General features: G+C 45.5%; 1 protein-coding gene across 5 annotated transcripts; it reads right to left on the reverse strand.

The window, feature by feature from the left end:
* Positions 1-5,289: 5,289 nt before the first annotated feature.
* On the reverse strand, positions 5,290-17,509 carry LOC109883368 (protein SON). Of its 5 annotated transcripts, XR_004203469.1 has the most exons (14): positions 17,303-17,509; positions 15,931-15,998; positions 15,622-15,786; positions 13,638-15,233; positions 13,075-13,493; positions 12,748-12,882; positions 11,772-12,077; positions 10,620-10,730; positions 10,423-10,539; positions 7,622-7,713; positions 6,899-7,046; positions 6,546-6,611; positions 6,281-6,396; positions 5,290-6,149 (listed from the first exon to the last, which is right to left on the reverse strand). XR_004203469.1 is itself a non-coding variant. In XM_031792768.1 (13 exons), exons 1-13 carry the CDS (start codon positions 17,383-17,385, stop codon positions 6,100-6,102), a joined length of 3,360 nt encoding a protein of 1,119 aa, XP_031648628.1. In that variant the 5' UTR covers positions 17,386-17,509; the 3' UTR covers positions 5,290-6,099. The 5 variants fall into 5 exon arrangements, 2 of the variants coding, with proteins under 2 accessions (XP_031648628.1, XP_031648627.1); XR_004203468.1 differs by having other exon boundaries at positions 6,301-6,396; positions 7,622-10,539; XM_031792768.1 differs by lacking the exon at positions 7,622-7,713 and having other exon boundaries at positions 6,301-6,396.
* Between the last annotated feature and the right edge of the window lie 530 nt (positions 17,510-18,039).

Below are 18,039 nucleotides of genomic sequence, written 5' to 3' on the forward strand. Positions count from 1 at the left end.
CTGTTGATTGTGCCCTGTGGAATGTTGTCCCACTCTTCAGAGGCTGTGCGAAGTTTCTGCATATTGGTGGGAACTGGAACACGCTGTCGTACACGTCGATCCAGAGCATATGCTCAAACAGTGACATGTCTGGTGAGTGCAGGTCATGGAAGAACTGGGACCTTTTCAGCTTCCAGGAATTGTGGACATGGGGCCGTGCATTATCATGCTGAGACATGAGGTGATGGCGGTGGATGAATGGCAAGACAATGGGCCTCAGGATCTTGCCACGGTGTCTCTGCATTCAAATTGCCATTGATAAAATGCAATTGTGTTCGTTGTTTCTGCCTGCCTGCCCATACCATAATCCCACTGCCACCATGGGACACAGTGTTCACAACTTTGAAATCAGCAAACCGCTCTGGTGGACATTACTGGAGTCAGCATGCCAATTGCATGCTCCCTCAAAACTTGAGACATCTGTGGCATTGTGTGGTGAAACAAAACTGCACATTTTATAGTGGTCTTTTATTGTCCCCAGTACAAGGTGCACCTGTGTAATGATCATGAAGAAATTCTCACTAACAGGGATGTAAACAAATGTGTGCACAATATGAGGGAAATAAGCTTTTTGTGCATATGGAACATTTCTGGGATCTTTTATTTCAGCTCATGAAACATGGGACCAACACTTTACATGTTGCCTTTATATTTTTGTTCAGTGTACATAGTACGTTGCTATAAGAATGTTTTGTAAACGTTTGAGCCCACTGATCTGCTGCATCTTAATGAGTAAATAGGAGTAAATAGGAGCATAGCTATAGATGAACTACACTCATGTGAAATAGGTGTAAAAGTGAAATGGTGCAAATTGGCTACCTTTACGCACCAGATGTCCAAATTAACAGGATTGATAGAGGGGGTTTATGACCAAACACTGGACTGGATACTATCAATTTATGTTAATAATCCAAAATTCAGTCTTGCCTTGTGTTCCTGTAAAGGTTATTATAGTTTTGTGGTTTTATATTCATTTTTTGTCTCGGTTTTCAGATCCACTTTACTAGTTTTTATTTAGTTTGTTTTCACACAAAAAATTCTACATAGTTTTAATATTTTTTTGTTTCAGTTTTAGTATTAAGCTTACTGTATGCTTCCCAGTCTAAACAGTTTGTGTGCATATTTTTATGTCAAGCCAGGGTAAGCCTACACAAAACACAGCCCTCATTTGAAGTTTTTCTAAAATCCCCTATGAGAGGAAATTAATGGTGGAAAAACGATTAATTTTCCAGTTTTACCGCCAGGTTTTATGGGTATTATGACACCTCCACCATGGGGCTCTATCGGGTGGTTGGATTAATATAAATTAAATAATAGCTCATAATGTGAGTCCTGACACAGACATCTGCTACTCACGGTTAAAAAAAGAGGACATCCTCTTGCCAATGGCTGAAGTCTAACCCGTGTGCAGATCTATTTCTGGCGGTTCGTTGTTTATTTTGCCAAGATAACCAGTTTTTCTGTAAGAGCACCCTTCACGGTGACTTGTTCTGTTGCCAAAGTTAATAATCGAGACGATCAAGCAGACTTTTTATTTTTAGGCTCGTGAGATCAGCGACATCCACCCGACCCTGAACGGATTATCGTATCGATTTATTGATTGGCTATGAGTGGGATTTAGGCTACATTTCCAATATATTTTAAACACTTTTTACCAGACCTAATACTCTTGTAATAACTTAATTGTTTCTCTCCAGATATATTCTATAAAAATACAAATATTTGTAATTTTTGTAAAAGACATCTTGCAAGATTTTTTTTTTTAGGCTTCTTGGTGATTTTGACGTCAATCCAAGCTGGTGAGTTTCTTGAGACCTAAAGCTACTACTCTCAATCATGTAAAACTCATCAATAAGCATTGTCTATTTTCCAAAGGCTTGTGTCATTACTTGTTTAAAACTAGAGATCTCTGCTATACCTCTGCTCATTCTGTCATTATCATACAAAGGTATTGGAATCATCTATTCATCCCTCTCTCCTCTCTCTCCCTCAACATTTTTCCCATCCTTCATCCCACTCTCACACGCTGTGTCACCCTGCCCTGTAACTTTTCCTCCTACCTCGGCCAGGGGGATGAGGGGGAGGTCCGCTGGGAGGCCATGGGGCAGGAGGTGGCCTCTATTGAGGTTGGGAACTTCCAGATGAGGCCAGATGGGACGACGGGGCCAAGGGGGTGGAGGTCAAAACGACACTGGGGTTCTCTTCCCAGGTGGAATTCCCCCCAGCAGAGAGGATGAGAGATGGAGACTTCTCTATGACCATCCAGGAGACAGTGCTGAGCGATGAGATGTTCAGATGGCTCGAGGTTCAGGGAAGTCTGTTTTCAGGCTTTCCCATTCAGAGCCGCATTCTGTGGTTGGTGGAGTCGACCAGCGGCCATTTTGGGTGTACCATTTGGAATGTTTGATTATCTTAATTTATGCTTATCACATCCTCTCTCATCCCTCACTCTTTTCTACTACTCTCCATCCATTCTCTCTCTCAGAGCCCGACCCTCTACGCTCTATCACGCTGTTCAAGGGAAGCCCGGTCACTCTGCCCTGCTACGGTGTCATCCCCAAGACCCAGCCCACCAGCCAGATCTACATCCAATGGCTGAAGGACAATGTGGAGATCATGACCCTTAACCCTGCCCCAGACGACAAGGGACCTAAGGAAGAAGACCTCCGTCTCTCTCTCCCACCCAACAACCTGCTGGAGAATGGTGACCTGTCCTTGTTTATCTACAAGACGGAGCTCAAAGACCAGGGAGTCTATCGCTGCTTCTACAAGTCCAGGGGCTTCGAGGACCCTAAGAGTGGGATACCAGAAGGTGTGTCTCTCTCACCATCCTAGATCCATACACTGACTTATATAACTTAACAGGTAGGCCTTCACACACTGACCTATATAATTTAACAGGTAGGCCTACACACACTGACCTATATAACTTAACAGGTAGGCCTTCACACACTGACCTATATAATTTAACAGGTAGGCCTACACACACTGACCTATATAACTTAACAGGTAGGCCTTCACACACTGACCTATATAATTTAACAGGTAGGCCTACACACACTGACCTATATAACTTAACAGGCAGGCCTTCACACACTGACCTATATAACTTAACAGGTAGGCCTACACACACTGACCTATATAATTTAACAGGTAGGCCTTCACACACTGACCTATATAACTTAACAGGTAGGCCTTCACACACTGACCTATATAATTTAACAGGTAGGCCTTCACACACTGACCTATATAATTTAACAGGTAGGCCTTCACACACTGACCTATATAATTTAACAGGTAGGCCTTCACACACTGACCTATATAACTTAACAGGTAGGCCTACACACACTGACCTATATAATTTAACAGGTAGGCCTTCACACACTGACCTATATAACTTAACAGGTAGGCCTACACACACTGACCTATATAACTTAACAGGTAGGCCTACACACACTGACCTATATAATTTAACAGGTAGGCCTTCACACACTGACCTATATAATTTAACAGGTATACCTACACACACTGACCTATATAACTTAACAGGTAGGCCTACACACACTGACCTATATAACTTAACAGGTAGGCCTACACACACTGACCTATATAATTTAACAGGTAGGCCTTCACACACTGACCTATATAACTTAACAGGTAGGCCTACACACACTGACCTATATAACTTAACAGGTAGGCCTACACACACTGACCTATATAATTTAACAGGTAGGCCTTTTTGCAAATGTATAAAAAATCTGAAATAGCTTATTTACATCAGTATTCAGACCCTTCGTGATGAGACTTGAAATTGAGCTCAGGTGCATCCTGTTTCCATTGATCATCCTTAAGATGTTTCTACAACTTGATTGGAGTCCATCTGTGCTAAATTAAATTGATTTGACATGATTTGGAAAGGCAAGCACCTGTCTATAAGGTCCCACAGTTGACAGTGCATGTCAGAGCAAAAACCAAGCCATGAGGTCGAAGGAATTGTCCGTAGAGCTCTGAAAACGGATTGTGTCGAGGCACATTTCTGGGGAAGGGTACCAACAAATGTCTGCAGCATTGAAGGTCCCCAAGAACACAGTGGCCTCCATCATTCTTAAACGGAAGAAGTTTGGAACCACTAAGGCTCTTCCTAGAGCTGACCTCATGACCAAACTGAGCAATCGGGAGAGGACGGCCTTGGTCAGGGAGGTGACCAAGAACCCAATGCTCACTCTGAGAGAGCTCCAGAGTTCCTCTGTGGAGATGGGAGAACCACCAGGAAGTACAACCATCTCTGCAGCATTCCACCATTCAGGCCTTTATGTTAGTGGCCAGACCGAAGCCACTCCTCAGCAAAAGGCACCTGACAGCTCGCTTCGAGTTTGCCAAAGACACCTAAAGGACTCTCAGACCATGAGAAACAAGATTCTCTGGTCTGATGAAACCTGCTCCAGAGCGCTCAGGACCTCAAACTAGGGCCGAGGTTCACCTTCCAACAAGACAACGACCCTAAGCACACAGCCAAGACATCGCAGACGTGGCTTCGAGACAAGTCTCTGAATGTCCTTCAGTGGCCCAGCCAGAACCCGGACTTGAACCCGATCGAACATCTCTGTTGAGACCTGAAAATAGCTGTGCAGCGACCTTCCCCATCCAACCTGACGGAGCTTGAGAGGATCTGCAGAGAAGAATGGGAAAACTCCCCAAATACAGGTATGCCAAGCTTTTTGCTTTGTCATTATGGGGTATTGTGTATAGATTGATAAGGGGAAGAAAAACAAATGAATCCATTTTAGAACAAGGTATATGTGAATAGTCTGAAAATGCTACATTATCTTAGCCACATTAGAGCTACAGCCTCTATGCATTTGTCCTCTGCGATGCTGGATCAACCGCTCATCTGAGCTGCCAGTGAGAAGTCTGAGATCGTTTGATGTCTGCACTGCTACGTCCGCTGAATGCTTTGGAGGTTGTGTACTGGAATGTGGGATTGGACTCAAGGCCTCAGATGAACCCTTCTATGCTCTGTCCATATATAGTATTAATCTCTCCCTGCACCAGGAAATGTTTATTGCTACAAGTGCTGGAAGGATGACGAGGGCGGGGAGACCGTCTTCAAATACTGAACTGCACCGTTTGAAAACACAGTATTGGATGTACAATAAACATGTGTTGTGAGCACATGGCAAATAAACATTGGAAAAGACACGTTCTTGTCTGTATAAACAACATGGGAAAATTTACTTTACGCACACAGTCAAAGGATTATCATTTAATTAGTCAGATAAAAACATTTTTATTTTTGTATTCCAGACCATAACTCATACGGTTACCCACATCGCTTTCAGCTAACACGTTACATTTGTTTTTATACAAACATTGTAAATAACGTTACCAACAAAAGCGGACTGATCGCTCAACCTAGACAGTAGTAAATTAATCTGTCCAAAATGAGAACTATCAAGTGTGAATCACTTTGAAAATGAATGTTCCAAATGGGTAACATTTGATATTGACGATTTGGTCACGAGGAGAATAGTGGGGTTTTTCAAATTCTCCCAAATGCATTAACACTATGAACTGCTTCTTGAAAACATCATTTGAGCTTCAACACATAAGATAAACATTCAAATTAGGATAAAAAAAACGTTACGGAACCGTTTTAAAATATCAGTAAGTTTATTTTGCTTCCAGAGTAACACCATCTCCTAGTGTTGACCATTAGGCAGCAGATACGGTTCTTCTGAATGCTTGTGGTGTGTAGGCCGAAAACATTAGACTTGATAGAACGGACATTCCAATACAAATCATCGCTCCCTGGCGGGTGACTTCAAATTCTATGTCCTTTTCAGCCAGAAGAGTCTGCGACTCAAGTCATTTTTTCTCCTGTGTGTGCGAGCGCTGTATCTCAGTCTGAGTGTGTTTCACTGTGTGTGTTAGACGTTGGAGGAGAACAGTGGGCCAGTGGTAGCAGTGGTGAACACAGGCCCTGTATAAAGCCCGGTGTCCCCTGCCACCTCTCCCATGGCCTGCAGAGCCACCGTAGCAGCCATGGCTTTGGCATGCTTCTTATTGGGACTGGCTGACGCAGGCTGGAAGTCTTGACCATTTACCACCACCTGGGGTACAGAGAGAGAGGAGGAAAGGGGATGAGAGGAAAGAGGTTATATAACACAAACCATCTGACAAAGTCAGCCAAACTAACAAACAAACCCATTCAAACACACAGGCTTATAGCGCGTATCCACACCTTGAAAAGGAAGTTCTTACGGTGGTCTGGGCCACTGTGGGTCACCATAACAAACTCTGGAGGAATCCACTTCTTCTTGTTGCACATCTCCATCAGAGCAGACACTGGGTGCTTACCTGGGGGGGGGGGGGGCAGATGGTCAATACATTCATTAAATCAATTCAATTCTAATTGATTCTATAGCACCTTTTTTATTTCATTTTAAACGCAATATTGGTAACTTGAGCGAGAGTTAAAATCCTGTGTGTGTGTGTGTTGTACTCACCCAGTAGATCCTTCATCACAACCATACCGCCCGACTTCTGAGTCTTCTCTCCCTCAGCCACCAGACCTACGGTCAGATTATACACACACATTATTCTGCATCATCAATAACACGCATTATTAAGCATCATCAATAACACACATTATTAAGCATCATCAATAACACGCATTATTAAGCATCATCAATAACACACATTATTAAGCATCATCAATAACACACATTATTAAGCATCATCAATAACACACATTATTAAGCATCATTAATAACACATTATTAAGCATCATTAATAGCCTTCTGGAATAATTCAGAGGTGCATAACGCTTTGGTGGAAAGCATGGGTCACTTCTTTTCACCTTTGCGGTCGGTCTTGAAGTCGATGATGATTGGCTCGACGGTGCCCTCGCGGTGTCGCCCTAGCCCCTCCCCTGTCCGCCATCCCATCTTTCTCATGAGAAACTCCCCTACTCCTCCCGACACCGGGGCTGCTCGCAAGAACTGGTCCTACAGAGAGAGAGAGCGGCAGGAGAGAAGGAGGAGGAGGAAGAGGAGAAGAGGGAGAGAGAGCGTGAAGAGGGAGGGGAGAGGAAGAGGCAGAGGCGAAAGCAGATAATTAGTTTCCACCTTGAAAACATCTCAACCACCTCATCCACTCACACCATTGTCACAGTCAGACTTGAGTTAGAGACTAACTTCAGGCCAAATCACATGCCTCTGGATAACAGTTAACGGTGAGTGTGTGTATGTGTGTGTGTTCCTCTGTCTGTTGTAAATCTCTTCCCCTATGTGAAATACTAAAAATAACTATCTGTGGTGGTAGCTTTTGAAAAACGTGAGTTTGAGAGAACCTTTCTAGAGAAACTTCAAAACACATAAGAGTACAGATGAAATGAAATAAATTCTGTGGTGAAACTCAAGACACAGCCGAGAGACTTATTTCTTCACACATTATACCACATGTAGGTAAATAAGAGGGCGCTGTGCCTTGACACCTCATTTCTTTCTGTCTCACACACATCTTCTCTCTCACACACACGGTTACACAAGATGTATATTAAGGCGCTGTGTGGTGTACGTACCTAGCCCCTCATCACCGGCCCAGCATCAAACAGGAAATGAGAGGGGGGCCTGACTGTGGCCATGGCAACAAGGACAGCTACAAGGACTGACCCTGAAACAAGTGTCCAATACACAGAGAGGTGAAAGTTCACAGGTCACCCCTGTGAACCCACACCTCTCTCCCTCTGCTCCAATCCAGACCCCTCTTATCGACCCCCTTCCTCAGGCTGCCCCAAGGACTGGGAGGAAGTTGCCCCTAGACACCTAGGTCAGCTTGGAGTTAGGATTTGCGGAAGGGACGCTGATTCTAGACTGGTGACTAGGAGCAACTTCTGACCGCAGCCTCCCCCAGGGCAAGGGAAAGAGCACAGGCATGTCCATGGACACCTGTAACTAGCCTAGGTCCCTCAGACCAGAGATCTCCTTCAGGTAGTAGTCTCCAATTGAGATCCTGGAGCTAGTGTGCAGGTTTTTGTTATAGCCCTAACCTATACGACTTTATGACTCTATATCTCAGCCTGGACTAGGGTTGGAGACCACTGACTGGTCTAAAACTAGACCCTGCTCATCTACTGGGAAACAGAATGCACCAGGACTGGTTGCTAGGGGCACCCAACAACCACACAAACATCACAGTCCAGCTGCTGTAATGCTAGCGTGCTGTAAATCCATGTCAGCTGCTGTAATGCTAGCGTGCTGTAAATCAATGTCAGCTGCTGTAATGCTAGCGTGCTGTAAATCAATGTCAGCTGCTGTAAATCAATGTCAGCTGCTGTAATGCTAGCGTGCTGTAAATCAATGTCAGCTGCTGTAATGCTAGCGTGCTGTAAATCAATGTCAGCTGCTGTAATGCTAGTGTGCTGTAAATCAATGTCAGCTGCTGTAATGCTAGCGTGCTGTAAATCAATGTCAGCTGCTGTAATGCTAGCGTGCTGTAAATCAATGTCAGCTGCTGTAATGCTAGCGTGCTGTAAATCAATGTGAGCTGCTGTAATGCTAGCGTGCTGTAAATCAATGTGAGCTGCTGTAATGCTAGCGTGCTGTAAATCAATGGGAGCTGCTGTAATGCTAGCGTGCTGTAAATCAATGGGAGCTGCTGTAATGCTAGCGTGCTGTAAATCAATGTTAGCTGCTGTAATGCTAGCAAAATGCATGTCACTAACATTAGTATGATCAATGCACTCTCATCCCTATATCATGTCTCTGAACATGTCCACAGCATATATCCATGGCATCTGCCCATAGCATCTGCATGTGAAGGATGTGTCATTAAATGAAGAATGAACTCAGCAGATCCATCACTCTCTCTATAGCTAAATGATGTGACTATGTGTAACCTATCCTGAGAGAGAGATTCCTCAGGATGTCGTTTAAAACAGTAGCCCCCTGTCTCTGTGTGTTTGCAGAGCTCAGGGAGACTTGGGGTAGTTACACCCACTGGCTTCAAACAGCCCACTATAGAAACACTACAGGGTAGGAGAGTTCAGACGGGGTCCACAGACAGAGAACAAACGACTATGGTTATCTCTGGGCCTGATGACATTCTGTGTGACTGGGTGTGGGGGAGTGATAGGGAGACACTGCATTAGGGAGACAGCGTGACGGTAGAGACTATAGTAACCGGTCTTGGGGTGCATCTGAATAGTCTAAAGTCACTTCCTCACCTAACGTCCCCAATAACATCTGACCTGATCTGAAAAGGCAGGATAGGTGAAAGAATAGTGCTTTTCCCTTTCCCCTGTTCTGACATCAGTGTGAATCCAAGGAAAGAGACGAGGAAGCATCTTTAGACTACTGAGACGGGCCCATAATCTCTGCCTTGCCCTGGGGTGCTAGAGGACAAGGGGGGGGTTCTGGGGTCTGCAGACTTACTTCCAGCTCTCCTCCCCCCCCCCCCCCCCCCCCCCTCATTCTCCTAGTCCCTTTTCCGACTCCGAGGGGGACTCTATTTAGTGGACAAACCAGAGCACCACTAGTAGCCGGGTGTCAGACCAGAGCACCACTAGTAGCCGGGTGTCAGACCAGAGCACCACTAGTAGCCGGGTGTCAGACCAGCGCACCACTAGTAGACGGGTGTCAGACCAGCGCACCACTAGTAGCCGGGTGTCAGACCAGCGCACCACTAGTAGCCGGGTGTCAGTACTGCATTTGCACCTGCTTTGGTAAGAATGTCACATGTAAGGAATCTGCATCACTACCCTTAACATGGTGTACCCACTTCACAGGAAATGTAATTAGTCAGAATGTGTGTGTGTGTTGCGGGGGAGGGGTGGGGGGTGATTGAAGAGCAGGGAGATGTTTGTTAATCTCTGTATGTCAGATTAAAGATTAAAGTCTGGGTTCATATGTTACCATTGTTACAAACTGCAGTGCAAATATCAGGCAACATAAACAAGAGGCTTCCTTCACCGCCAGAGCAGCTTTTTCTGACGCAGACAGAAACACACAATACAGACAACAGATGCTCACTCACACACACATCAGTAAACTATGTGCATTAGCGCTGACAAGGGTTGCCATGGTAGCAGTGAACCTCACGTTTCTGGGCCCTTAAAACCGACCTGGATTCCACTGAGTAACAGTGGAACTACTCCATTCTAACCCAGTTTGTTCTACATCAACAGAACACTTGTCAAACTTTATACAGTATGTCTCTGGCACTATGCGTACAGCCATTCAGTTATTTAATTAGGGCTGGGTGGTGATTAGGGAGCAGGCTGAGGAAGGCGTGTGAAGTGGGTACACCAGTGGGCATGGGCGATGCAGACACCTGTAGGGTAGCATGTTTGGGGTGGGGAGCAGGTAAGACAGTGGACGGTACCTTTTTAATCCAGGCCTGTGGTCCGCTGTTGGACAGCTCCTCTGAGCTGAGCACCGTTGCTCCAGTAGAACCTGTAAACAGACCAGGGATGGTGTTGGACTGGGCCCATGCATCCACCTAACAGAGAGGAAGGTTTAGTATGTGAGAAAGGAGGTGGAAAGAGCGTACATTATGCTTCACAGCGCCCTGTTGTTTACCTGTTCCTGAGCACGGCTGAGCATGCAGATGGCACTGACGTCGTGCGGGTTCTCAGCCAGACGCTTCTGGGCCTTCATCCTCTCACCGACTGCCTGGGTGATGTCTACAGGCTAGAAGGGGAGACACAGGAGTCAGCACCACACACACACCCCAGTCATTCACACAAAAACACAATAGTACACTCACACACCAGCGAACAGCCGATAAAACAAATAAGGAAAATCCATTCACCATACAAGAAGGAAATCTATACTTACTCCATGAGACCTAGATCAGTTGTTATATGAAACTACTTACATCTATGTAGTCGTCAGTATTTGTATTTTTTTTGTCGTCAGTATTAGTACAGTTGTACACCCCCCCAAAATAAAACGCAACCTGTGGAATTTCAGCCAGCTTTGTTTAATAACAGTTGCATCAAATACAAAATTAGCACAAATTAACAGCAAGGTCACGGATGACGTCACCTGATTTCTCATTGGTCTGCCCATCTGACGATTGATGACTGATCGATAACTCAATTCTAAACCACTTGTCATCGCCTGGAAGTCAGATTATCAAATGGTATTGCTCTGAGATTTGAGAGATCAAATAATGCCCTTGATTGTACATTCAATTTGGAATTGGTGGGGAGGAGGGTCAGTGTTTACATGCTGCCCTCAGAAACCGCTATTCCAGCTAAACCCAGTCAATGCTGCTATAGGGTCAGATGAGGAGCACAGGTATGGCATTCTAACTAAACTCACCATACCATCTAAACCAGTGGTTCCCATATATTTTTCATCCTGCTGGGCATGACAACCCACCTAAGGCTTTTGGACTTTTCTACCTTCAAATCAACCACACCAATGTTTTAGCTACTGTGTGTAACCATAGAAACTGGTCTCAAACTACATCCCAATAGAAATAAGCAGTGACCTACCATTTCAGAAACCACTGATCCAAACCACTAAATGTGGTAAAACACTGGGTTAAAACTAAAATCCCCAAATAAATCATATCTTTAACGCGTATGACTTCGAAATGCATAATATCTCAACTCACATTCTCTCCCTCCTCCCTCTTTCACGACAACTCCCTTAAAACCCCTCTCCCCTTCATCTCTCTGAGTGTCACCTTACTCCCTCCTCCCCCTCCCCTCCGTATCCCACCTGTAGCGGCGGCTCCGGGAACACACTATCACTCTCCTTGACGACCGCCGGCTCCTCCGTTGCCACGGACACCGCAGACAAAGGTGCATCCCCAGGCGAAGTTTCCTTAGCAGCCGTTGCCAATGCCTTGGTCGCCGCCACCTTGGCCTTTTCCGCCTTCTTGTCAACGGTCACCCACTCTCCGTAAGCCCCTCCCCCGTCGCCCTCCTTCTTCCTGTGCTGGGAGCCCGATGACACGGGGAACTCCTTGGCGAACGCCGCCTCGCTCCGAACCGCCAACGCCGGTGATGGACGCACGGATGCGTTCTGAGAGAGGAGGAGGGGCAGCACAGGAGTAGGAGGGGCGGGGGGGGGGGGGATTACTGTTAAAAAAATGGGAGGGAAAAAAATATAAAAAGACAAAGGAGGTGTGTTTCAACAAGGGGAATGGTTGAAGAGGAATGGCTGGTTATCATAGCAGTTATTGGGCCCAGTCTCAATCAGGGAGATTTATCTCCAGTGCACTTCAACCAGCAAACTTCACTCACATGACTGAGGTCTCCTTGGGATGGAAGTTTGTGGGAAAATGCAAAAGAGTATAAATCTACCTGGTTTGGTTCTGGGCCCAAGGAGGCTTGCTGTCTGCTTTGCCCATTGCCTATGTTGGCTCAATAGGAAAAATTTTACAACATAACATACTGGTTATGTGGCAGCAATAGAAACAGCTCTTAACATCAGCCCAGGGCAAAACAGACAGCATACTGCAGTTCACTTCAACCATTCACCCAGTTAGGCACATCTCTTCAGTCCCACATAGTATCTAAACAGTAACTAGTCTTTAACTATGTTCAAATAGTAACTATGTTCTGAAAATTACATATCAGTTCAAACTGCCGATAAATTTTTTATTAATAAGGAAATGTTTTAAGCTCAGAATATACTGTATATTCATGAAAGACATGTCGATGCTGTGTGTGTGTGTGTTCCATGTTCTTACATTGAGGCTGAAGGAGATGCCCTTGACCTCCCTCAGGGCGGCTCGTCCAAACGGTTTGCCGTCGTCCTCGTCGTCAGATATACGGGGTTCAGCGAGGGCCAGCTCCCCTCCCTTCTCCACAATCTTCTTACACTTCTACAGAAACACACAGGACACAGCTAGAGGGTCAGTGTTTCCATTTCCACCTACAATTTCATGTCTAAGATCTGTGTTTTATTATGAAAAAGGTGCAGGACTACATTTTGCACCAGGACAAATGCTTAGTAAATGTTCTCCAAAGCATATTATTACATGATTGTCATCATCATGACATTGAAGAGCACTTACGTCAGTGAACTCCTTGATGCTGATGCTGTTTGCCTGTTTGGCCACCTTCCTCTTCACATCCTCGATGGTGGCCATGTTGGGCTGGGGGGGACCTGGCGGGGGCTTGTTGGTGATGCTGGGGAGCGGAGCCATCTGGTGCATGGAGGCCATAGATCCCATACTGGCCAGGGCAGCAGTCATTGTGGCAGCTGTCATGCTAGCCATAGCTGCATTCATGGTCATGCTCATAGGCATGTTCATAGACATGTTCATGGGCATGTTCATATTCATGGGCATGGAGAAGGACATGGGGTTGTTGGGGCTGGGTAAAGGCAGCTGGAGGACAGCTTTGGGTCGCAGGCTCTCTGGGATGGGTATCCCGGCCTTGGCACACATGGCGGCTGCATTAGCCTTAGCAATCTCCAGTAACTGGTCTTTATCTGTGAGGAGGGATGAGGAACACATCACAAACTTGCATTGAGACTTACTGTACACCGTTTTTTTTTGTCAAGTTACCATTGGGGAAAATAAAGTTATTCAATTCAAATACATTGATCATTCAAAAAAAATTGTGACATGCTTACCCAGCTCTGTGAGTCGTGGCGGGCTTTTGCTGGAGTCGCGGTTGGTGCGTGCCGGAGACCTCTTCTTGCGGAGGATGAGGACTGGGGAGTGGCTTGGCTCACGCTTCCAGCGGTCCCTCTGGCTCAGCTGGTGGCTGCCGAATGCACCCCTACCCCTTCGCCGCGAACCAGAGCGTGACCTCGATCTCTTTGACCTCCGAGCAGGAGACCGTGACTTGGACCGTTTCCTTTTCGGCGACCTAGACTTTGAGCGCTTGTTCCGCGTTCTGGATTTGGACCGTGATTTCTTCTTTCTCGTCCCGGACTTTGAGCGAGACCTCTTCCTCCGAGACGGAGTCCTGGACTTCCTCTTGCGGCTTGGCGACGAGGACCTTGATTTCCTTTTCCTCCCTGGAGACTTGGATCTGGACCTCCTCTTCTTGGAGGACTTTGCATCAGAGCGTTTCTTCTGATCAGGAGACTTTGACCTTGACTTTTTCCTCTTTGAAGGAGACCTGGACTTTGAAGATTCTCCTTCCTTCTCTGTCATATCTGCCTCTCCAGATGTTGGCTGTGGTTTAGGTTGAGGTGAAGCAGGCAGCTCTTCACCCCGAGTTGTCACCTTGTCCCCTCCATCAGCATCCGTTTTGGGGGGTAAGGAATCTACAGAGCCATCAAAGGTGTCTGAAGTAACAAGTCCATCCGATTCCCCTGGCTCACCAGTTGGCTGGCTGTTGAGGTTCAGATCAGATGCTGACATTGACTGGTGGTCAGTGGAGGCCTCATGCTGCTCACCCGAAGGCACCTCGGGAGGAATAGGGCACTTCTGTGGAGACATCAGACATTCTGAGGGCTGGGAGGAAACAGCTGGCTCTCCCTTACTGCTGTCCCCTAAGAAGGGTATTGGCTTCCACCCTCCTCCAGTGGGGGCGGCCATATTGACGACACCCTCAATGCTGCTTTCGGAAGCTAGGGCTGGCGGATCGATTGGAACCATTACGTTTTCATCTTTCACAGCGGACTCATCTTTAGCCAGGGCCGCAGAGGGATCCTTCTCGGCTGATTGGCTGTCTCTTGAGGCAGACCTGGATTTGGATTTGTCGTTTCTGGACGGAGAGGGAGATCCTGAAATCATCTCTCGGTGTCTTGACTGAGATCTCGTCTTAGATTTTGATCGCCTTCTGGATCTCGATCTAGACCGTCTGTCTTTCTTCAAGATCACGAGGGACCTTGACCGGGTTCTCCTGCCTCTCCTGGCAGACCCAGACCTTCGAGAATGTGACCCGGACCTCCGGTGCCGTGATCTGGAACGTGTGTGTCCGCCACGTCTTCTACCAGACCTCGATCTGGATCTCCCTCTCCTGTCCCTGGACCTGCGCTTGCCTGAACGAGACCGTGAGCATCTGGAGGAGGACTTTTCCTGACACTTCTCCTCTAGTTTAGGGATGATATCAGGCAGATCCTGAGGTTTGCTCTCCTTGTTCCCAGGCAGAGGCTTCGACTCGGACTCCGACCCAGATGAGCTGTTGGACTTGTCACCATCTTTCTTCGGCTTTTTTTTCTTCTTCTTCCCAGAATGTCGTTTATGCCGCTTGGATCTCCCGTCATCCTCTTCCCCTGTGGAATGAATGACAATATTTTAGAAATTAATCATCATGACATTTGATTCAATGGTGCAATATGTAGAAATTGACATTACCTGGTTGCCAAAAATTCTGTTTGTGACAAAAAGCTAAAATTTTGTGTAGAGAATCACTGTACCATCTAGCTAAACTGCTGTGAAATATATTTTCAATAACCAAAAACGTAAAACGACAAACAGATCTACCATCAAACTTGCGTTCAATGAGAATGGCAGATCTAGAATTCACATTTCAATGTGAATTGCGTCGTGCACAAAGCTACACAATGGACCTTTAAGTAGTCTGCTGATTATTAACATCAAACTGAAAAGGTCCACCACTGCTGTTATGCATATGCTTAGTAGTATCTTGAGACTACTTACCAGTCTTTGCCTTGTCTCCATCAGAGTCTGCTGCTGATTCTGAGCCGCTCTCTTTCTCTTCCTTACGTTTCTTCTTTTTGCTTTTGTGTTTCTTGTGTTTCTTGTGCTTCTTATGTTTCTTTTGTGGGACAGCACCCTCTTCCTTATTGGCTACACCATCTTTATCTGCATAAATAATACAGTACATTACAATTTAATTAGAAATAGATGCTTTCACCTGATCAAAACTGTAGTATATGTGCAAATAAAGGAAAGGAGGTGAGAGAATATCACTTTGGACTATTGAGATACAGCCCTTGTGTTACTGACCTTGTGTGTTGTTGATCCCATCTGCTCCTTCTGCAGTTTTACCATTGGGATGGCCTTCATCTGTCAGACTTAGAGAGAATGCAGGTATGAAATGACACCTGTACTTGAACTTACAGTAGGTTCACTCACTTTCTTATCAGCAGGGGTCTTGGTTTTTAACAACATGACACTGGACACAAGCAATGGACAATATCTATAAGTGTGCATGAGCTTGAATGGTTAACGTAGTCTACATAGTAACTGACAGGGCTTGTAAGTAAGCATTTCACTGTAAGGTGAAACCTGTTGTATTCGGTGCATGTGACAAATAAAACTAAAATGTGATTTGACATGCGAGGTAGGGGTGGGTATAATTTGTGGAACGTTCCAACAGGAATCTGTTCTAGAAACTTCGTAAATAACAAGTTTGGCAACAACAACGCATACAAAGTTGTTTCGCGGCAGAATAAGATATCGGGTAGGCTATTTCATAGTGTGTCACTCAACACGTTGATTCCGAAAAATGTCAGTCTTCACTCTGTTAGCCTATGGACAAACATTAAGAATAAGCTACGTGGTGGGTCGATGCCTATTCGGCAGCTAGTTAGCTAGGTGAATTGATCGTTCTACTTTGTATGAGTTGTTTGTTGGCAACCTTGTACTTTACGACGCTTTTGGAACAGATTCCTGTTGCAACGTTCCACAAATTATACCCACCCTGCGAGGTGGCTACTGTTAGTGAAAACGCTGTTCATGTTTGGGTGCGTACTGTCTGTCTGTTATAAACTGTCGGTGTGGTGAGGTGGCCACTGTTAGTCATTTAGCGTTAACCTCAAATTAGAACGTGATTGTGTAACGTGAAATCTCAAAGACATAATTAAGTCCCCGGCATTGACTTTGACATAGCTAGCTAAATTAAAAATCCGGATAATCTAAAACGTGTGTGTGTAAATGATGTGTATTGCCTTTGCACACTGTGACTCTGTCAAACCAACGTTTTGGGGGAGTTCTAGCAAAGAGATCGCGTCCTGGTAAACTGCTAACGTGTTGGCTTGTTAGCAATCCACATTTAGCATGATTAGCTAGCTAGGAAGGTGCGTAGTGCTTACAAGCCCTGTACCTGGTGCCACGTTAGTTACCTGGTTTGCTGGAACCCAATAACCACAGTATAATAACCTTTGCAAGAACCAACCCAGGAGACTACCGTGTTATTAGTCAGGTAGTTAGCTAGCTAAATACGTTGTAGCCACAGCAACTGCCTGCCTTGCACTTTGTACCTCCGGACACGCAAGCTAGCTAACCTTGTAGGCCAGCACAGAAAATTATATATTTCTCAAATTGCCCGAACAAACCATTCATGCAAGTAATGTAGGCTGTATAAAAACATATTTACATGATATCTTGACTCTCATCTTCAATTTCTTTTATCTTATTTACTACGAAATCGCGAAAAATTTGCTCGATGTTGGCCGCCATGTCTTTGGTAATCCCTCAATGTTTTCCGCGTCGTCCGTTCAGCGCATGTGCAGCAGCATAGACCGACACAGAACGTTGGTTGCAACCCACCTCACATCCACAGACTGAAACCGCTGTTCATGTTTGGGTGCGTACTGTCTTTGCCTCTGTCTGTTATAAACTGGCGGTGTAGTGAAGCACTTCGTTTATCTATTGGTCTCACTTTTGTAGTTTTCCTCAACCAACACCTCATTTGGCCGCCTTTCGTTCCAGTACTCTGCTGCCTGTGACTGGAACGAATTGCAAAAATCGTTGAAGTTGGAGACTTTTATCTCCCTCACCAACTTCAAACATCTGCTATCTGAGCAGCTAACCTATCGCTGCAGCTGTACATAGTCTATTGGTAAATAGCCCACCCATTTTCACCTACCTCATCCCCATACTGTTTTTATTTATTTACTTTTCTGCTCTTTTGCACACCAATATCTCTACCTGTACATGACCACCTGATCATTTATCACCCCAGTGTTAATCTGCAAAATTGTAATTATTCGCCTACCTCCTCATGCCTTTTTTGCACACAATGTATATAGACTCCCCTTTTTTTTCTACTGTGTTATTGACTTGTTAATTGTTTACTCTATGTGTAACTCTGTGTTGTCTGTTCACACTGCT

The sequence above is a fragment of the Oncorhynchus kisutch genome, linkage group LG16 (assembly GCF_002021735.2).
Source record: "Oncorhynchus kisutch isolate 150728-3 linkage group LG16, Okis_V2, whole genome shotgun sequence".
NCBI classification, from domain to species: Eukaryota; Metazoa; Chordata; class Actinopteri; order Salmoniformes; family Salmonidae; genus Oncorhynchus; species Oncorhynchus kisutch.

What these genes read in the sequence shown, in the direction of transcription:
- LOC109883368 (XM_031792767.1), bottom strand. Translation starts at nt 17,385, where the DNA reads ATGGCGGCCAACATCGAGCAAATTTTTCGCGATTTCGTAGTAAATAAG. An exon ending in GCCACGACTCACAGAGCTGG is followed by an intron (nt 13,494 to 13,637) that starts GTAAGCATGTCA and finishes CCCTCCTCACAG; the next exon opens with ATAAAGACCAGTTACTGGAG. An exon ending in CACAGGCCTGGATTAAAAAG is followed by an intron (nt 7,047 to 10,422) that starts GTACCGTCCACT and finishes CTCTCTCTGTAG; the next exon opens with GACCAGTTCTTGCGAGCAGC.